At 37.1% G+C, this 22,104-nt stretch overlaps 3 protein-coding genes across 3 annotated transcripts; all 3 read right to left on the bottom strand.

The window, feature by feature from the left end:
- Positions 1 to 991: 991 nt before the first annotated feature.
- LOC113062280 (homeobox protein Hox-A9a) lies at positions 992 to 5,430 on the bottom strand. Its single transcript, XM_026232021.1, has 2 exons — positions 2,329 to 5,430; positions 992 to 2,040 (listed from the first exon to the last, which is right to left on the bottom strand). Exons 1-2 carry the CDS (start codon positions 2,840 to 2,842, stop codon positions 1,802 to 1,804), a joined length of 753 nt encoding a protein of 250 aa, XP_026087806.1. The 5' UTR covers positions 2,843 to 5,430; the 3' UTR covers positions 992 to 1,801.
- A 5,613-nt stretch (positions 5,431 to 11,043) lies between these two features.
- On the bottom strand, positions 11,044 to 13,937 carry LOC113062274 (homeobox protein Hox-A11a-like). Its single transcript, XM_026232010.1, has 2 exons — positions 12,732 to 13,937; positions 11,044 to 12,059 (listed from the first exon to the last, which is right to left on the bottom strand). The coding sequence occupies exons 1-2, from the start codon at positions 13,348 to 13,350 to the stop codon at positions 11,827 to 11,829; spliced, it is 852 nt and encodes a 283-aa protein (XP_026087795.1). The 5' UTR covers positions 13,351 to 13,937; the 3' UTR covers positions 11,044 to 11,826.
- A 5,251-nt stretch (positions 13,938 to 19,188) lies between these two features.
- Positions 19,189 to 21,289, bottom strand: LOC113062273 (homeobox protein Hox-A13a-like). Its single transcript, XM_026232007.1, has 2 exons — positions 20,475 to 21,289; positions 19,189 to 20,322 (listed from the first exon to the last, which is right to left on the bottom strand). Exons 1-2 carry the CDS (start codon positions 21,154 to 21,156, stop codon positions 20,075 to 20,077), a joined length of 930 nt encoding a protein of 309 aa, XP_026087792.1. The 5' UTR covers positions 21,157 to 21,289; the 3' UTR covers positions 19,189 to 20,074.
- Between the last annotated feature and the right edge of the window lie 815 nt (positions 21,290 to 22,104).

The following is a 22,104-nucleotide window of genomic DNA, read 5'->3' as shown; positions in this document are numbered from 1 at the left end:
GCAAACTGCAATCAGAGGCCAATAAAACGAGATTATTTCCGCTGGCTTTTTGTGTACGTAGTCGAGTCTCTCTGAAAGCAAAGGGTGACTGAAGAAAAAAAACATCTCTCCAAATGGGTGTCGGGCCTCTGGAAACGGTCTAATTGTGTCTGGACGGCCATAAAGCCATTGAAAATGGAATGCCAATGTCTGTTGCTGTGTCTGCGATTCATTGCCTTGTCTCCGTGGTGAAGACTTTGAAGTCAAAGTCCCCAGTTATACCTGTAGCACTTCTGCCTCCAGTATACAGTAGGCTTTATATAATAAATATATTCATATTTACATTTAATGTTTGTATGTTTTTATTCGAAAGCACCTCATCATGGAGGCCAAGACGATAGGTCTGAATGTTTATTTGCACAGATCCAGACGCACACGATGCGTTGTTCACTGGCCCCAGCTGTCGGGTCCCATAATATCTCTGTTGTGTTGCGTTCTCTCGCCTCGCAGCGCTTTGCACACCATAAACGGTTATAGCAGTAATTGTCTTTTATAGCAGCATGCAGCCAACCACCTCATCTGCCAGACCGGTCTACGGGCCTGTTCTCCCCGAGTGCAAACTCGCCCAGCATAGCCTGGCCTCAGAACACATTCCTCAAGAGTTGATGCCAGGTCTATGAAATACCCATCTCCTGGTATGGATAATATAAGACTTTAACATTTTTATTTATTTGTTTTTGTAAAGCAGCTGCTGCATTATACAATTTGGTCATATTTCTTATTAAATGTTTACATAGCATCTATTAATTAATAAACCAATGAATCAACAGATAAAAACATGAAAATTATACAAAAATTAATTCCTTTTCTCATGATGCAAAAAAAAAAAAAAAAACTGCCTGGAAACTACAAGAAAATCGTACGAACAAAATTGCATAATTTACTTGCAATTTAAGTCTTCAACTTAATTGTTATTTAAAATTTCACAAGGAGTGCACAGTCTAAGGGAGACTTGTTTGGAAATATGAAATGCTTTTATTATTCAATAAATAAAATCACAAATTACATCTGAGAAATTAAGTAAACAAAAAATAAAATAAAAGTAAACTAACGATATGACGGTCAACAGACCATGAGGTATTTGAAAAGTTGCCTACAGTGCTTTTATCTACAGCTCAGTATCTATATACTTGTTCCCTGAAGTTCGCAGACTTCACCCAATATCATAACGGCTGATATGGCATGAAAAGGTTGGTCGTTTCAAAACAAAATAGGTAGTGAAGTGAGTAGGTAGTGGTAATGTCATAATTGTAAATACTAAACAAAACAATTTCTAAGGGCACATACAACAGGAAATAAATTCTAAGGGTACATGATCTCATAAACCTGGGCCCATTTTTTCTAGTGAAAGTTTAGGAAACGCTACAGAACATAAGAAAACTGTAAATTGCGGCCCGAAATAAAACACTGATATACAAACTACAATTGAAAGGGAATAAACTTTTTTTCGACATGTTAGGCTACTAATAAATTTGTTCCAAATGAAATACGGAATTGTGAAGAATGCTGTGTTAGCGAGTATTTAAACATACGTCTGAAAAACAGATTTGTGCCGTGTTCATTAAGATGGAACCACTTATGACAAACAAATAGCCTTATCCAAATAGTCTAATAGATAAAACTATTGGATCTCAGCATGCTTTAAGAAAATACTTGAATAGGCTAACACAAGACCTAGGCCTAATGTAAAATCCCACGAAATTATAATTTCAATAAAAGGATGGATAATCTCACATCCTAACGTACACGAAGTGCTAAATATTTAGTCGTCCTTCGTTCCATCTTTGTTGAATCTTTTCATCTTCATCCTGCGGTTTTGGAACCAAATTTTGACCTGTCTCTCCGTGAGGTTCAGTAGACGGGCGACCTCGTACCGCCGGTCGCGCGTGAGGTAAGTGTTAAATAAAAACTCTTTCTCCAGCTCGAGGATCTGGTGCTTAGAATAAGGACATCGTTTTTTACGCGTGGAGCTCGCGTGAAGCCAGTTGGACACAGGGTTGTCTGGGGAAAGGTAGAGGGAAGCGAATGAGGGTTTCGAAATCATAAGCGAGCAGAGAATGATTTTAACACAAAACCCTATATATCTAAATTCCAGACAATGGTATATATCAGTTACCCAAACACTGAACAATCACGGCTAAAGTAAATACGCCGAAGTAAATATATCGAACAATTTTACATGATTAACTAGAATAAGAATCGGGTTAAAACACATGAATTTATCAGTAGTGATTAACATAAATCTATTCGTCATTATATTCATATATCCCACCATTTGGTCAGCCTTACCTGGATCGGCGCCTGGTTTCCCCTGTACATCTCCTCCCTTATCAGCAGTCCGGCCAGATGCTGTCTCGGTGTCGGTAGAACATCCTCCGTTACTGAAGTCTCCAGAAGGGAGCACGGCGTGTGAACTGGCCTCTGTGCCTTTATCATTCGTTCTGTTTGTATCAGGTTTGGTATGATAGTGATGATGGACCGTCGGTAGCTCAGTGAGAGGCAGCCCACATGCAGAGTCCAAGAGCCAAGACTGCACGTAATCCCCAGCTACTGGAGGTTGCGTATGCGGCTGATACACTGACGGTACACCACTGGAGAAATGCGTGGGGATGTGGCCCCAACCCGAGCCACCATAAACGGGTTGCTTTGCCGGGAATGTGCAAGGACCGAGCTCTGTATGGTCTGTGGGTAGAACGGAGGGCCTGTGCTGAATGAGCCCTGATCCTGAGAAGCGAGACTCTTCGATGTCCGGCATAACAAGAGAGTCAACATAATATCCTGTCAGAGCTCCGGATGTCGACATGGCAGGGACGCACTCTCACACACATAAAAACACTAACACACACATACAGTAACACGCTCACAAAATTACAATTTGTGAAAATGGAGAGGACAACTTCCCCCACACAAAGCCCTAGTCAGCTAATAAGTTGAGAGCAAACTGCCATTTGATTGGGTGGGGTGCACACGTGACCAGTGGAACAGAACAATAAAAAAGAAAGAAAAAAAAATCAATGGAATTTCTGTGAAAGGGAAAATGAAAAAACATCGTTTTGGTTCTAATCTTCTCCAAAACATCCGCTCCAAAAGCTCCGAATGAGCTACTATAAGAATTAGGCATATATATACAAAATGTAAACACTTAAAGAAAAAAATATATTCTCTGAATTTGTTTAGATCAGAGATTAAAAGCACAATCCCAAGGATGTTGTTAACAAAATTTCATGTTCTGAAACTAGAAAATCTACACAGCCTTTATGCAGACAAACAGCATGGACATGAAACTTTGCCGGAAAATACACTCTTAAAAAAGGTGTATTAAAAAAAGATGCCATAGAAGAACCTTTTTGTCTAGATGGTTCTATAAGGAACCTTTAACATTTTAAGAACCTTATCTGTTTCTTTGTGGCGAAAGAAGGTTCTTCGGGTTATAAAAATGTCATATGACATTGCTCTGAAGAACTTTTTGAAGCACCTTTATTTTTAAGAGTGTATATGTAATCAAACCGACACAATAAATAACAAATAAATTGAGACGGATTATATACACTGGAGCCTGTTTTAAGTATACTGCACATAATAGATGTTACTTGTTAGTTGTGCTGTTTTAATTGAGATAATTTACCTATTAAAATAAAATGGTTACAGTGCAGTGTACATGACGAACTGGATTCAGAGAGGAAGCTAAGTTTTCACTTGGTTAGTAAGTGGCTATTGCTGGTATATATAGCGTATATAAGTTTCTAAATACATTTTGTCCTTTATGCATTTAAATATAGCTTCATTAATGAAGGGGGAATGACTGCGTTCTCCATTAATAGTGAATGTTTATCATTAGCGACTTAGCAATATTTTGACCAGATTTTTAAAATCAGTACTCTTCATAATATTATTTCCGAATGCCCACTATCTTAATATATTGTAATTGCTGATTGAAAAAAGAAAAAAAACATTTATATAGTTACAAATTATTTGAATTTATTGGATTTTGACAATTGATTTGAATGGATTGGGAATCTTTTATATTTGAAAATCATATCAGAAAAACTGCTCCTGAAAAATACATGTCGCAGCCAAACATGTCACAAATAAAGCACTAAAACCATAAGGAATACGATTAATATGGAAACATGCAATTTGGCAAGTACTAGATTATATTTATCAAATTATATTAATCTGCTCAATCGAAAACGTCAAAATGGTTATGACATTCAAAGTGACTTAAATGATTAAAGAGCTTTTATTAATAGTATACTAATAGCAGAATATAGAAGAAAATAATTATACTTTATGTTGTTGGTTGTTATCATAAATTAAGTTTCATTCGGCAATCATTGGCCATAAGTGGATTCTCGTTTATTTTTAAATTACGGTTGCAAAACAAAAAGCAGTTTAAAAAAGTTAACTATTTACAGGGACAAGCAAACAAAATTATTATAAACACGTAGCCTAATACAATAAAGGAATCTCAAGTAAAAACGAGTAACTACCATTTAAAATGTTTTAATCAAGTTTATTTTAAACAGACACAAGTAGCCTACAAAAAATAAAAACAAAAAAAATGCACATCGGCTAATGCACATCGGCTCAGTAATTGTGAGCCTCGTACATCAAATCTACATTTTTTTTTATAATTGTTCACACTATTTTATAGTCCATCAGTGATTACCAGAAGGGCATCCAGAAAGATTTTACTATTTTACAGCAGGAAACGACGCTACTTCTCAAAAAAGAAGAAAGCGCCGGAAACAGCATGTCCCTTTGAGGCCGTAAACTGCTCAGGGGTGTTTGTTAACACAACCGAGTTTTACCATAGGCGCTATTCATGCTTTTTAGCCACAAATAAATTCCCTTTAGCTGTACTGGTGTGCCACCATAAAGCCAATCTTGTCTTTTGTGTTCAGCCACTTCTCACGGCGCTAGGCGGAAGCCGGGAACGCAATCTCTCGAGCTCAGTGGCACGCCACCGAGGTCGCTGTTGCTTACAGCAGACGAGGCTCGATTGCCGTGTATTGGACGTAACCGAGGCCTTGTCAAGTACTGTCTACATTGAGTTCGACAAATTAGTGTCCACGTTCAGTCCAAAAATTCAAACATCAAACAACTCACGGCGATTGTGTTCAAAAGGCATTTTTTTAATAACAATAATGCTTTACATTTTATACTGTCAATTTAAATGATTTGGTATTGTTTCGATGTCTAGGTGAAAAAGAGTAGATCTTATGTTACGGAGGAATGAAACTGGGGCAATTAAGACAGTTTCGTGTTGCAGAGTTTAAATATGCAATCCCAACAACATGAAACTACCTAAACCACTCCACAGTCTGGTTCAACTCTTCAGACAAAACAACCAATGGTTTCTAAACAAATCGACGGAATACCTTTCATTTAATCTTTAATCTGCATTTTCTATCAAACAACATGCATTTCTCGTAACAGCCAAGACTATTCATGTCAGAATAGCATCTTACCTTTATTAACTTCATTTAAATGAAACGGAGTACCAAAAAAAAACACTGTTTTCCATCGCCTGAAATCCGAACGTCTTTATTCCTGCCTCTATAGTCTGTACTGAGGCCAGTCACTCAGAAAAATGACGAGCCTCATAAAGTAGGCAGCAATAAAATGCCACAAAAGCAGACTAAAGCCTCCATAATACTACGATGTCCGTACATGTTGTGGCCCTTAATTCTCTGAAGTAGGCTTTGCTTAAATACATTTCCGCCAGAGATAATGGGGAATTTCACAGTAAAACGAAATTTGACTTAAAAAACTACAACGTAGCCTGATACATATTTAAATCACTACGCTTCCATGGCAAAGCTCAACAAAGGTCGACTAAGCACAAATGCAAAATATACAACTTTAAACCAACATAAGTCTAAAATTGTACTTTGTAGCACATTCTTTATCCGATGCGAGCAAATTTCTTTGTTTCGCCACACGTGTTCATAGTTCAACAACCTAGGACAACGAACTTTTAATTGAGATAGATAGATAGATAGATAGATAGATAGATAGATAGATAGATAGATAGATAGATAGATAGATAGATAGATAGATAGATAGATAGCAGCGAAATTCATAAACATTAATGGATTACCATTTCCTTTTGCAAAATACAGTTTAGATTATATGACTATTTGATTTCAAGTTTGATTGCAATTAGTTTATGATGTAGCTAGAATAGCCAAGGACAATCTCTATAAAAATAAAGCGCATGTGCGGGCACATTACGATAAAAAAGCAATATAATCTACTTTTAATTAGCCTATACTGTTTCCTTTTCACGTTGCTAACATGCTAGACATATGGCATGGTAAATCATCTATATTCGGTAGCTACGCTGGTTAATATACCACATTATTATTGTTCTCCCAACAATACAATGGAATAAACCTCATAAATTAGACAACAATGTAGAAGAAAAAAAAAAACAAGTGTGTGTTGTGTGTACACACACACACACACACACAAATACATATAAATATAGAAATGTTGAATAATTCGAAGATTCTCTTTGGCCAGGTAAATTTTCCATTGTCATACGGCTGTCGGGAAACTATATTTGACTTGCCTGTCGCTCAGGTGCACACTGCGGCTGATTTCTAGGCGGCGCTCGTTCTCCTGAGTCAAGTACATCTAGTAGACTGTAGAGGAACTTCTTCTCCAGCTCTAAGGTTTTTTTGTTTTATGTAAGGACAGCGCTTCTTCCGGTAGTCTTCCTTTAGCCAGTTTACTGAACACTCCATGTGTGTTTCCTGTACAAGATATAGCACATCTATTAGTAAAGCTAATTACATATACACACACACACACACATATACATATATATATACATACATACATACATATATACACACATATATATATATATATACATATATATATATATATATATATATATATATATATATATATATATATATATATTAGCACAACGTTTGTTTCATGGTCTGCATAATGTTGTTGATAAATAGTTTCAAAATAAAACACAACAGCCTAAATAATATCAGATAAAAAAATTATGAATAGGAAAAGAAAATTTAAGAAAGGAAATTCAAAATGTTTATATTTGTATATATATATATATATATATATATATATATATATATATATATATATATATATATATATATATATATATTTGTATTTATATATATTTTTTGACATATAGCATTTTTATAACATATTTTGGTATATATGCCTTTTTATTAATTAATGTTCATAGGCAGTAGACAACGATATCTAAACTTTTTATTGAGCCAGTCATATTCCTATCGTATAGCATTTTATGTTTATGCTGTTTATGAGTATTTTTCTGTCTGGAAATATATTACTTTCATTCAAAAAATTCACTTGGATTTTTATTACATTTTAATATTAACAAGCTAGCCTAGGCTTTATATTATATATATATTTTATTATAGTCTCTGCACCAGATGAATACATTAATGGCTTCGAAGGTGTATTAGAAATAAATTAATGCTAGCAAAGATATATTAATAACAGACCCATTATCTTACCTTTGCTACTTTTCACCTAGCACCCCTGTCAAGTATGACATATTTCCTTTGCTTTTTACTCAACGTTGTCAGCCGGCGTTTTGATAACACTAATAATTATCTCCATCTTGTGCGCTTGAATATACTTCCTTATAGGGGAGTCTAAAAAAGCAGCCATTGTAGTATGCTCGACGTCAATGGCCCGTATCGTATCCCTGCAAGATAATATTGTAAAGATATAGGATCAGCACAAGCCCGACGCATCCCGTGAACCATAATCCTCACTCATTGAGGCTGGTTGCTAACTTCAGTGCACTTCCGTGGATCGAAAATACAACGTGCCCCATCTTCTGATGTCCTGAGGAAAAAAGCAAAACGTATTAACGATGCGACACGAGCTGCTCCGAATCACATCGCCGTGCGGGGCACAGCTGTGGTTTGGGCAGTTACATTTATCTGAAGTTTTGTTGGGTTGTAAGTAATGTCGCGTTTCGAAGAAAGATGCCAAACTCCAGCTGCTGATGCAGATCTAGCTGTCAGGTTCAGTTCGCTTATTAATTAGGGAATCTAAAAGACACCCAGTCCCTTTTGCGCTAACACTTCCCCGCCATTACTGCGAATTGCTTTGGGGACAGTGTATGAGAAAGCTCATTGGTGGTCATTAACATCGTAAGACAAGCTGTGTGTGATGAGCTGCCCTTGTTCAATTCAGTGCTCACGTTTCAACCAGTAGGTGCCCAGAAACACCAAGAGCCACACCCCCAGCAGGCCTGCGTCACCTGTCTGTATGTGTAGCAGCAACGTTCGGACGGCAGAGTAGACCAGATGTGGGAAGACTACATTCTCGAACTATGCACCATTCTACACGTGTGAAATTGGGGGTTTTCACAAACTTTCACAAACACGACGCTTTAAAGCATGCATTTAAAGCCGAACTAACAGCTATGCATATTAAGATAGGCTACGGTTTCGAGTCTGTTTTAAAACAAATAGCTCGAAATAGGGAGAGTCACTATATAAAAACAAAATATAAATGTTAATTCTTGAAGTGACATTTAGTATTTCTAGTATTATGTCTGGAATGAAATAACACTCCTGGGATTTCTGAAGCACACAATATAAAGTACCGTCACGTGCTAAAACAAAATAATACAACTTTTCTTAGGTTGCAAAAACCACAGAGTCAACACTGGCTTGTTCAAATTCAAGTTGAAAATTAAACGCGAAAAAGGGAACACAATCATGAATACCACCATATGCCCATATGTCTGACCCTTTTATATTATTGAATTGTATTTTATGAAAATGGAAATAAGATTTAACCCTTATTATTAATAATTTTCACTTATTTAAATATTTTATCAAATCATTTAGTTAAAAAAATGTGATAGATCTATATAACCGATTATTGGTGGTGGTTGTATATTTTTTGTCTTTACCGCAAGCCATATAATCCACCCTTTAGACAATAAACCTATAAGGAAACTTATCTTATGTGTCAATTAGTGGATAGATTTGAGTGGAATTTGAGTTATGAAGTTAGGCCTAATTTGGGGACTACACTAACATATACAGACATTACTATTTTAGTCTTCATCCCATAACAACAGTTTGTACCCATTCTTTATTAAACATTTGTCGATTTAAAATAAATATTTGATAGGCCTATGTTTTAATGACTATGCCTATGTACCTACCAAAGTTGAAATGGCAAATAAACTCAACCCTTTCATTTCCACGTTTCTTTGTTCCCAAGATCGAGTTCGCTGTAAGAGAAACTCAAGAGCAGAAATTGCTATCAGCGGAAGCATTTATTTTGCACTAGAGACAAATAGTCCACACACACTGTAATAGTACCCGTCCGCCTGCTCTCACCTCTTCATGTCCTAATGCGGAAAAGGCACTATAATGTATCACAATTACAAACACCATTTTGAATTACATTATTCAATTTGTCAACGGGAGAGAAAAAAGAACTGTTCAGACAGCTTCGTGACAGTTATGTTCTCCAGTTAATGTTCAATCATCGCTGAAAGCTCAAAATAACGATGTGCATTTTTTGAGACCAATAAATTATTGATTAGTGATGGCTATAAATTAGCTTGGCCACTTTTGTAAAAAAAAAAGTAAGTAATAGGCTAATAATAAAAAAAAAAAAAAAGAATACTTTTTCTCAAAGATAGGCTAACTTTGTTGGTATAGGCAATACTTTATGGATTTCTTAATCTATGGAGCATAGTTCATTTGCCATTAACTCTTTGATTCAGGGATAAAAGATTGCCATACCATCATATTTCACACGGTCATATTTAATTTAATATGGACATTGGTCGATTAATACGTGTTCTGTTCCAAACGGTTAAAATTTTGGAATGTTTTAGTGACTGTGTGAAATTAAGGCAGTTCAGTCGAACACCTGCAGGGACTTCAACGAACCAGTTGGACTCTTAATCGACCTTATACATAGCACATTTGTGGGTCTGTGTATGTGTGTGTGATTTATAAAATCATTGCTTTTGATGTTGTGATGTTGCCTCAAAACAACGTTTTAAAGATTTGAGTCCCGCCTTTTCAATCGAAGATCCACGACCATGACATTGATCACACTAGTGCCATTGGACATTTGAACCTGCTTTAATTCATATTATTGTATATAATTGAGAAAAAACTAAAATAATAATAATAATATTATATATATATATATATATATATATATATATATATTAGCTTTTCTCCATTTACATAGTACTCTAAAAAAATGCTTGGTAAAATATGGACAAACCCATTTATGCTTCCGCTCATGTATGTGTATATATATATATATATATATATATATATATATATATATATATATATATATATATATATATATAAACAGAGGAAAGGGAAACATATTTTAGTGTGAAGGTAACACAACAGTCAGAAAGAAAAAGAACGCTCCTGAAAGTCGCTCCTCAAAATCTCTTTGCCTCTGTCCCCTTGCAATCGTGGCTAATAACCTTGGTTCTCAGACGGTTTATGGCACCACACTGCAATTGCCCAAAAACTCCAGACACAGACAGCTTTTATGGTCGTGTTGCTGAAGCAACAAGGAGGATGTCCCCGTAATGAGGCGGATATTCCTCAGCGCCTCAAAGGATGCACCAGCCAGGCCAAGTCGCAACACAGCAAGCAACCATAAAGCTCTGTCTTTCTCTCCCCTTCTCTTCTACTTTCTTTCTCTCTCTTCTTCTTACTCTTCCTCCGTCTTTGTTTATGCGCTTAGACTGTCATATATGAACACTACGATCAAGGTCATAAACATTCAGATAATAACTGCAAATACTGTAACCACTGTGACGGTAAAATTGTCAGGTAACAACTGCTTCAGCTCATGGTCCGAGAGAGTCCTTAAAAAAATAAATAAAATAAAAATACATTGCTGTTCATAAATGCACATAATGCGCATGTGTACGCTCATGCATAATATATTTGAAATGAAAACGATGTTCTACAAACATATGTTATAACCCTTTGATTATTTAATTTAGGACGTATATGCCATAAAGATGATTTTCTGGATTACAATAAACCAAACCATTTTTATCCCAGGACAATCATAGCGTTGCAAACTCGAACATGAGCAAATAAGGTCATCGTGAAAACGTTATTTCATTTCTTAAGCCTGAAAGAGTCCACTTCTTAAAGATGACCAATTCCTAATGGAAATGTCCGGAAATGTTTATGATTGGGGATGCGATTCAGCGAGATTGCATGTGCTCCGTTCAGTCCAGCTCACAGTCTGTTTCATTTCTGTTCATTTCATTTTGGATGATCAGAATATAATCATTACACAGTTTGTAATGAGTCATTTACATTCCCGAGAGACGACGAAGAACGTATTATTGCTCCATTTCTCCACACAAATGGACACGCACTATACGAATGGCTTGTCAAAAGCCTTTCCTTGTTTAAACCCTAATATTTCAGCCAGTTGTACTCCATCTCCGCGTGTAGTCCATCACAAATCACAAGCGGAGTGGGCTAGTCCATGTTCAGTGTTTATCACAAGCTCTTAATTAAATAATTTCTGTTCGCCACAGAATTGTACACGTTTATCTATATACGAGCACAAAACAATCTGTATTTAAACTGTGAATTCCAATGTCCTCTATGTGCTTACTCTAGTGAAAGGTTCCTTCTTGTCTCGAACTTGAAGTTAACCACTTAGAGTCGGTATAAGGTCTCGTGTGTGATCTTATTACTGCAGCTGTTGTATATTTCTATCTGTTATTTCCTTGTCCTATAGCAGTGGGTTGGTACTGTAGTACTGTAATCGGTCCCTGTTTAGTTTCTTTTCCTTCATCCGCCGGTTCTGGAACCAAATTTTCACTTGGCGATCGGTGAGGTTAAGCATCCTTGAGAGCTGAACTCGTTTCTCTTTGTTAATGTACACGCTGAAGAAAAATTCCCTCTCGAGCTCCCGGATTTGAAATTTTGTATAGGGACATCTCTTCTTGCGAACCCTGGGTCCACCTAAGAGAAAATGACCAATTAACAAATAATCGTCATAGGAATATATTATGAAAGATAATCTAAAAATACGTTAAAGAAGTCAGTGTGTGTGTGTGTGTGTGTGTGTGTGTGTGTGGATAGATAGATAGATAGATAGATAGATAGATAGATAGATAGATAGATAGATAGATAGATAGATAGATAGATAGATAGATAGATAGAAAATTTAAGTTATATGATTGCGATTGTTAACGTTAATAAATACAAAGATATACATCTCAATATCTAGACTACAATCTACAAATTTTAACCCTTTTTATCTAAAGGGTTGTAAAATAATAATAATAAAATAATATATATATACTAGCATATAATTTGCCTATGCAGTAATTAGCAGATAAATACTAGACGCTTGTTTCTCTGACTGTTGCAAACAATCCTGTGAAATCACTGCGGCCACTTAAATACATTTTAAAGTTCAAGTTAAAATGCGCCAGCTTTGAGTCTTTTCATGGCCAATTTCAATTCCAAGCACGTGATTCTCTCTGTTTATAAGTAGCCTAGGTTTTGTTGGGGAAATCTCAGGCCCTCCATAAACCTTATACGGTTATAAAACAGCATATAAAAAATTTAACAGGAGCGCGCAAGATTGCAAACTTTCTCGCATGACAGTCTCGCTGAGCTCGTACTTACCGCTAGCACCGCTGGTCTTTTCCTCGTTGTTTCCGGAAGAAGACTCGGGGCTGCTGGTCTCCTGTCGCTCCTTTCCTTCGGACTCTTGCTCCAGTGCGGGCGCTGGTGTTGGCTGTTTGCTTGAGTGCATTTTATCCCTCGCTGCATAGTCGCTGTTCACTACACTGTCCGAGCCCCCGCAGGCGGTGTCAAAAAAGGGGTCAAATGCTTGAGGAAGCACCCCGTTTCTTCCAACACTACCGTAGAAATTGGTAGTGGAGGTCGAGTTCGATGAGTGATAATACGCAGATGCATTATTCTTGGCGAACATTTCACCAACTGTCGTTGCCGCTGGTAAACACTCCCTGTGTACTATCTCCTCCGACGGATAACACTGAGCCAGCGGACCCCGGTGAGACCATTTACCAGACGCGTCAATAGCATAGTCCCGAAATGTAACCTCCCTGACATGCTGTACCTGAGGCAGGTTAGAGGAGTAAGAGTAGGTGACGGGACGAGAAGACGAACTTTGGGATATGAACGAGGGCAACGTGGAGAAATCAGCCCCCGGAACGTAATACGTGCAGCTGGGCAGATACATGTTGGACCCAACAGAAACTCTCTCGTCAAAATCCATCATTGTACCCGCGCAGTTTCTAGTGTGGGCTAGCAAGACCTACACGCAACGCCCACGACATAGCTCTCATGTGCGCGTGCCTCTTACCGGAGTTGTAGGGGTATCCGCGAGGCAGAAATTTTGAGACGTAAGATGACGTGGAAATCCATCTCTATCCAGTCCAACTGAGGCCATGGTCACGTGATCCAGAAAAGACATTGACAGATCCTCGCACACTTGTTCTATTTGTATATTGACAGTGAAAGCTAATTAATGGCAGATCCAAACTTGGCAACGAGGTTCAGACTGAATTACAAATGAATTTCTAATACGTTTGCGAATACAAGATTAAACACTCTGTTGAACATTAATAATTTGGATTGTGTTAGATTGATTGGGATGTTTAAATATCATTTTAAACGGACAAATAGACGTTATGAAATGATAATAATGATACAAAGTCTTGCCAGAATACTATAATCAATTCTTAGACGTTTATAAGTCAAGAACACAGTGTCTGTGACTTAACAAGGAATGCGAGCGATCAATATGGTCCATCAAACGGCATCAAAACTAAGAAAATGAGTGTTTGGGTATCCAGACTTCCTATAAAACAAAACATTCAAAAATATATGCACTATATGCAGAATTTTTCATGTGTATGCTATATCACGTGTAGGATTATGCTATTTTGTCTTGTCAGCTATTTAAGAAGGCTCCTATGGAAAACTGTTTAATTTACCTTTGAAAGGCACGCTTGCAACCGGGCCAGTGTGCGTGAGTAGGCCTAGACCCCAAGACCGTGGGTCCTAAACATGGAATAGGCAGGTAAAGGCCTAATTGTTCTACCTAGCACAACCAGCCGGATCTCACACCAATTAGGCCTACATATTTTACGAGGTAGTTCGTATGAATTTGTACGACCTCATTTGTACAAATTCAAACGATTTGTGCTAAATCGTAGCCTATGTATTTTATGAGTTGCATAATTCGTATGAATTTGTACGAATTACCTCTAACCCCTCCACTAAACCAACCCATCACTGGGGTCTAGACAAATCGTAAGAGTGCGGTTGTACGAATAGCAAACTCGTAAAATTCGTACGAATTGGTCGTGACATATTTTCTGCAGATTGTAAGTATACTTGGAGTATAGCTATCTTTCAATCTAAACAGTCTGCAAAATTGTTAATCAAAAAAGTGCATGATAAAGATATTGTCTCTCAAAAGAAAGAGTCTATTCATATTTTCAAATCTTCTGCCTGTAACCTATTTACCTCACAAGGTAACATACATTTGCATAATCCCAGTCTGCCGCGAATTACAAACACTCTGACATGCCCACAAACACTTCTGCAAGTTAGTGTGTTTATATCAGGTGGAGAAGACCTGTGTTCTGCATATTTTGTTTTCATTAGCCTACATGTTGTCTTCACATCATCTTTCAGCAAAGTAGCCTACCACATACAAAATGAGAAACTGTCCTGGGGTGCGTTTTCCAAAACCATAGTTACTAAGTTAACAACTTTGTTGGTTGCAATGCAATTTCCCATTGCCAACCAACTAAGTTGCTAACTGGTTAGCAACTATGGTTTTGGGAAACGCACCCCTGATCACATTGTGCTAGCAATGGAGCTTCCAGTTGAGCATTGCATCCGTATCATCCTCTGACTCTGTTGGAATTGATAATAAAGATGCCATTTGTATAAGCTTATAGCATTGTTTTCAATGAGGCCTTATCCTACCGGCATTACCTAACACTCATTGTATATGGAAACACCAATCACAACAGACTTTGCACAGTGACCAATCTGAGAAGAGTAGATTGGAAGGGAGGAGTTTACAGACCTTAAGCACAGAAGAAATATTCTAATATTAAATGTATGTTCCGAGAAAATGACAATGATATTAGATGCATTTAAAACTATTTTAAGCGACTCCAACACATTATTAGGACACTTTAAAGCACCATATGACCTGCTCTTTAATCAGAGTCCCTGAATCCTTCTCCAATGAGACAAGTCTGTGCGGTCGACTTCAAGTTCGGGGAGGGGGAGGGGAAGGGGCTACCGCCCACCGCGCAGGTCTGAAAAAGTGAACAAACAACAAACGCCACGCAAGCCACTCTATGTCCCGGATGAAGTTTCACAAACTTCGCTTTCACATCAGGGAACTTTACAAAGGAATGAAAGAGAGCAATTTAACGCGACAAGTGGAAAACAGGCACTTGGCATAAAAAAGAAACCTCCCATCAACATATTATATATCCATAGTAGCCTAAATAAATATATCATTCACAGCAACATGCCGTTTTTAAATAACCGTAAATATAGCAGAAGAATAACTAGTGTGAAGCTAGATAATATTTTATTTGTTCAAAAATCATGTTTTGAAAGTCAAACTGTATGTGAAACTATGTCCATTCACCACGTGAATATGACTTTAGGTATACGACTAAACTATGTCTGTTGTATTAAAGAAAGCCCATCAGAATCTCTGCCAAAGATCGCAGGATCAAGCCTGTCACACATTTTTTGCTCATGCAGAACAGTTAAAGCTATTTGTTTGGAACCCTGTACTTTATTAAACATGTTTGGACATGTTTGGAAATTAATCGACAACCATTTCAGTCACAAGTTAGATTACAAATGATATTAAATTTGTTGAAATACGTGCAGCTATGACGACAATTTCTATTACAAGAGGCCTACACTTTCATTTTTTTAATACGATGATTAAATACAACAGTGTAATATACAGAGTAATTAACAACAACAATGATAATAAAATAAATATGTTTATTGGCGCCAATAATTTAGCTGTTTTCTTTGTTAAGCCCTATGAGGACAGAACAAGAAAGAAAAAAAGAAGAAGAAATACCACACCAATTGACCACGTGTGCCCAAAAAAAAAAAAAAAAAAAAAACATCGGACTTTATTTCACGTAGTAACATTGTTTGCTGGACTGCTGTTATCTTTTGAAGTTGAGGCTTAATTTTTAAAATTACTGCCTTATTGGAAGTCTTTTATTTATTTTTACTTTTACCAAATGTATTGTCTAAGAAACTTATTTTGAAAGTACATGGCAATTTAGGGATTGACTGAGAATGCAATAAATTCGTGACTAAAATATTTCAATGCTAAAACTATTGGTTTACAAAATTTAAAGCAAAAACAACTATTTGATACAACATCATGATATTTTTAGAGTGTGTTTTTATGTGGTGTTTTTCGAGTTTAAGATAATATAAACTAAAAGAGTTATAAGCATAGCCAAACGTATTTAGGTTATTTAGCTACGTTCTTTTTTGACTAAAACAAAATCAATTAAATGTTTTACAAAATGAATTACATTTTAGGTCATTTTTTTCTGTTTGAATTTGAGATTTATACTGATTAAACATAAGGGTTGTTACCTACAGATTTCTTTGCATTTATCTTACACAATTAGAAGTGTTTTGGAGGAGCACATGATAAATGAGCACACAAATGCATATCTGTATTTGACAAAGACGATGCATATCTAATTAATTTTTAGGTTTTGTGAGGTTATTCTAATGCAACTTCACAAAGCCAACATGGTCTGTGAAAAAAAGCAAAAATACTTATTAAACACAACATTACCAATAACTGTGGAAAGCAGAAAAATCAAGGAATACAAATGGACCTTTATTGTGCTAACGCATTTGACGAACAGGCCTTCATCAGGGCTAAAAAAGCAAACGCATGGTTTAGAAAATGTCAAGAAACGATTATCCGATTTATTTATTTGTTTATTTTTCCATATAAAAGGGCCAAACCAGATATACGCTCGAGATGTTGTCTGTGGCCTTGGCTTTCATTGTCTAGACGACCACTTTAACCCCTTCTAATGGCGCACAGAATGAAACCTGAGAGAAAACCCGCGCCATTCAGAAAACCCGAATCTGTCTCACAGCACATTCAGACATTCTCTCATGGAACATTCAGATGAAAATAGCTGGACGAAAAGCATTTTTTTTTATTGAAGCGTCTTTCGTCAATTGTCTGTTTAAATTATCCCCAAATGTATATACATGTTTGTATAGTATATATATTTATTTGAATTACTGAATATTTAGCCTAATTTTATTTGCAGTTTTTTTCTTCTTCTGTCAATACAGACAACATGTCAAATTTTAAAACTGTACTTCTGTATCAAATCACATAAAAAAAAGAAAAATCATAAAAAATAATTTAAACAAATCAGTGCTTCTAGTTGTGAAAGGTCCTTTGTAACCTACAATATAGTCGAATTCGGACTGGTCGTAAGCTAACCGACAACATCAAAATCTAGATAGCAAAGCAAAACGAAATGCGAAGAGAAATTAATTTCCCCCGGGGAAGAGATGCACATGCAGTTCCATTTTTGTTCTTTAGATGGTGCCAGAAACCAGATTTACCAATGAGCAAAGGACTCCTGAATTGTTAAAGTGCGTTCACTCTATCTAGACAACGTGAGCGCGCTTGAGACATTACGTCAACACAATAGACCTTACACACAAGCCGACGCAGAAAACTGTATGGTGAGGTGGAATGCCTAAACACATTACCATTGTCAAGTCTTTGTATTATTTTAATTTGAATAATCCGAGATGTTAAGATCTAATATGAAAATGATTATAGGTGTGGAGATACAAAAAGAACCAGAAAGCCTTCTAAATGTATTTGTTTACATGGAATAACAATAATAAACAACTCTTCTACAAATACAAATTAGATATGTGACAGTCGTACAAGCAATTATATTAACAGACCACGGAGGTTGTAAAATGCCTACATGATAATAATTCACAAGGGGGAAAAAATAACTGTAACGATTTAAATATTTTATAATTAGTCAATAGATATAGCTGATTGTGTCCGTGATAAAGCTTAGTTTGAGCAGTCAGCAGAACTTAGAGTTACCGTTGTATTTCCATCTTGATAAAAAAAAACATCCCTGTTAAATTTTGTTTATCATAACATTTAATTTACTGTGGCAAACCACAGCTTCTGGCTAAGGATAGCTAAAATAAAGAAATACAAAAGAAATACAAGATTACACACATGTCTGATCATGTAAATGTGGCTTCTCCTATGCCAAACAAAACTACAAATAGTGTAACACGCTGAAATTACCCATGGCACGACTATAAACAATGACAAAACTCGACAACTAGGATTACTTAAAGTCAATTAAATCACACACGTTTTGTCTACTATGTCATAAGTCACCAAGCTCGAGTAAAACATGGCGCTGTGCGAAGTTTTTTTTTTTTTTTTTTTTTTTTTTGCAGTAGGATCTCGTTAAACGAAAGAGGCTTAAATGAACTTTTATCTGAGTCCTTGTTTCTTGTTTAATTAATACAATCGTCAACTTAATTTTTTATATGTAAAATAAAATATGTAATTGTTCACGAACCTAGCACTTAATTGTCATAATCGACAAGCAATTTAAAACAGATCCAAGCTGACGCAACAACAAAATAGTAAAAACAAAAACATTATTGTTAATAACATAGTTAAAAAAAAAACAATATTGTTCTTGTGTTCGGTTATTTTCTGTATATATTTTTATTGAGTTCATTTTTGCTTTCATGTTTTTATATTAGCCTATATTATCAATACACATACGATCTGTGGAAAATACATTTTAATACAGGCAAACGAAAGGGAATGATATATACACTGATACGTAACAGATTATTGTGTGGGATTTAATATGTCCAATTATTTATTTTCAAGCTTTATTCGATTTAATTAACAACATGACCAAAGCCAGCCGCTTCACTTACAAATGCACATCAGAAGATGGCGCAATTGCTCTATAATACGGCTGAGGTACGCAGTCGCCTAGTTTTCGCAGGCACTCGAGCGAAATTCCAAATGCATCAATTCTCGTTTCAGTCTATGGACAAAAAAATTTAAAAAAGTATATTCATACACCTTTTACATGCACCTTTTACAGTCCATAAAGTTGTGGACACCATCCAAAAGGTTTATCAGGCTGGGCTACTTGCTTGTACCAACTCCTGCAAAGAGCTAGTCAACGTGTTAAATCCAATTCACGTTCAAGTTTTGTATTTCTGCCATATTAATGGTTAATATTATCGCGTGGTTTGATGTTTGAATACAAAATATAAATTACGTCACCATATTTTTCTAATGAATAGTTTATTAGGACGCATTTTGCTCAACACAACGACAAAACACAATTAAGGTAGGCTACTCTTTAACACAAACACACAGTAAGTCTATATTGTACATTATTTGGCACAAATATAACCACGGATTGTACATGGCCTTTATAAAATACAGGCTCCATTCCTGATATACGCCAGCATTAGACGAAATTTCATGAACTTGAGACTCCAAGTAAAGCATAATTTCAATTTTAATCGACACTGGATGCGATGAAAGAAAAGTCGTACCACACTGTAAAGAGTTACAGTATCAATATCCAATGTATGTCTCTCCACTAGATAATTTGGTGAGCAGAAAATAATCCCAACAATCAAACTTATCTTTTGACCGTCTTTGTCCTGAGTTGGGAATATGGCCATACACCGTGTGTAGCCCAGAAATGACTCACCGCGTCACCATCAACCATGTCCGATCCAAAGTGGTCACTTCAAAGCGGTAGTCCAAGGAAAACAAATCTTCGTTAAACGTCTATAATTACATAGCCTTGAGTGCGTGTGGGCCATCGCTGTTTAAAATTGTTCAAATGCATTTACACAGAGGAAAGCTAACTGTTGCTTTTTAATTTGTTGACGACCCTTTTCTCCTTGACCCGTCGGTTCTGGAACCAGATAGTAACCTGTCGTTCAGACAGGTTGGTCTGAGCAGATATCCGCCTGCGTTTGTCCTTGGTGATAAACTTGTTTGCGTTATACTCCCTTTCAAGCTCCTTCAGCTGCACTTTGGTGTATGGAACACGTTTCTTCCTCCCGCGGCGAAAAGAGCTACCGTCTGCCCCTCCGTGAGACCCTGCATCTGAAGATACAAATTAGAATAAAAGTATCCAAATTTGTTTAAGGATGTTTTGTTATACACGCAACATGATCATATTGGTTTGACAGCTAGAAGAAATGCATTAATACTATGGCTTTTCTTTTGTTTGTTACATATTCTGACATAAGCCTTACCTGGTAATGTCGATTTCCAGACGTTTCCCGTCTGTGGCTGCTCTTTGGTGCAGTAGACCTGCCCGTTCCAGCCACCGGCTGTGATAGCCCACGGTTGGTAACTCTCCATTGGTAATAAGGACTCATGCCGGGGCTCAGGCCCGCTCATAGCCTGGACTACGGGCACGTCCAGATAGCTGGGAACTGGCTGATACGGACTCGAGGCGTAGCTCGAGTAGAAGGCAAACTCTTTGGCGCGCGAGGACGTGTAATCTTCGCCGGTGGAAGAAGACGTATCTATGTATTTTTCCCCGTAAGGTGAGGCAGAGGCGGGGGACTGGGCGCATGTCTTCACACCTCCACCGCCCCCATGGTGATGGGACATTCGGCCAGGATAGTATCCGCCGCCACCGAAATATCCGTAGGAAATTGAAGCGCTGGCTGAACCCTGGACGGCTGCACAGGGGCTGCATTGCTTCCCAGTCTCACCCGCTCCAGCGGCAACCACGTCGCTTGACGGATAAGCAGCGCTGGGAGCAAGAGAGGCAGGGTGAGCCATCAAATTCCTGCACGGGCTTGGCGAGAAGTTACCTCCCGTGAACCCTTCCATATTCTTGCCGGTGTCGTCCAAGCCGCCACCGTTATCATAGAGAAACATGACCGGGTCAATCCAACGCGGGCGGAGAAGCAGTGACGTTGTCATAGCCCGTCGGACATTGAGACGTATGGCTCTTTTTTGAGAAGCCCCGAGACTGAAAAAGAGAACATAGTCGATTCCTCGAGAGCCAAACGACTCTGACGCACCCTGCGCATAACCAGAATCACGCCTGGATTGGCTCAAAACTTGTCATGTGATATGTAAACGAGGACGATAATCAGCTCAAGTGCTAACAATTAAACCGAGCACAAATGCAGTGATGTTAGAGGACAATATGTCCAACCTATGTCAAAGGATTTCATCTATTTCAAGATGCCCTAAAAGGTGAAGGGGATGCGTAAGTATATAAACGGGAAATGGCGAATGCCCTCCAGCTGTGGTCCTTCATGAAATGTAATCTCTATATCCACGTTATTACATTTATTTATAAAACCAATGTTGCATGAGTGTTTTGTTATTTAAAACAGAACGAACATTGCGTAATTTTAATTTAATATCATTCCCTTTATTTTTTGCTGCTATTGTGCAGTCCTTGGTGGCCCTTCAATCAACTTAAAGATTACTTCAACCGACACATCAAAATGATGATGATAATAATAATAATAATAGGCTACACACACATTGTGCCTCATGTTAACTGCTTAATAAAGGTGTTAGCAAGTTCATCGTCAAAAAAAAAAAAGTTACTCTCGAAATGTTTGACTAATTTCTAAACATCCTTAAACATTATTGTATTCATTCAACACAACTGTAAGAATTGCATGATGCAATACAAGTGTGCTGAAGCAACGGTTTAACGGTTAACAACGATATCGACAGGTTATTTTCAGGATACTTAGAAAATTGGTTGCAACTGATGGCAGCTGAAGAAAAAGGTCCAATTTAAGAAGGTGTCATGAAGTCCTGCTGCGGCGGTTTCCGTTTTGTTTACAAGATGTGGAGACAGAGAACACCCCTGTATAAGACTGGGCATTTTACGTGCGGGGCCAACGC

This window comes from Carassius auratus, chromosome 44 (assembly GCF_003368295.1).
Source record: "Carassius auratus strain Wakin chromosome 44, ASM336829v1, whole genome shotgun sequence".
In the NCBI taxonomy this organism is placed as follows: Eukaryota; Metazoa; Chordata; class Actinopteri; order Cypriniformes; family Cyprinidae; genus Carassius; species Carassius auratus.
Note: the sequence above shows the minus strand (reverse complement) of the source record. Positions and strands in the feature narration are given on the sequence as shown.

What these genes read in the sequence shown, in the direction of transcription:
- LOC113062280 (XM_026232021.1), bottom strand. Translation starts at nt 2,842, where the DNA reads ATGTCGACATCCGGAGCTCTGACAGGATATTATGTTGACTCTCTTGTT. An exon ending in GAAACCAGGCGCCGATCCAG is followed by an intron (nt 2,041 to 2,328) that starts GTAAGGCTGACC and finishes ACCTTTCCCCAG; the next exon opens with ACAACCCTGTGTCCAACTGG.
- LOC113062274 (XM_026232010.1), bottom strand. Translation starts at nt 13,350, where the DNA reads ATGATGGATTTTGACGAGAGAGTTTCTGTTGGGTCCAACATGTATCTG. An exon ending in AAAGACCAGCGGTGCTAGCG is followed by an intron (nt 12,060 to 12,731) that starts GTAAGTACGAGC and finishes ATTTTCTCTTAG; the next exon opens with GTGGACCCAGGGTTCGCAAG.
- LOC113062273 (XM_026232007.1), bottom strand. Translation starts at nt 21,156, where the DNA reads ATGACAACGTCACTGCTTCTCCGCCCGCGTTGGATTGACCCGGTCATG. An exon ending in CTGGAAATCGACATTACCAG is followed by an intron (nt 20,323 to 20,474) that starts GTAAGGCTTATG and finishes TTGTATCTTCAG; the next exon opens with ATGCAGGGTCTCACGGAGGG.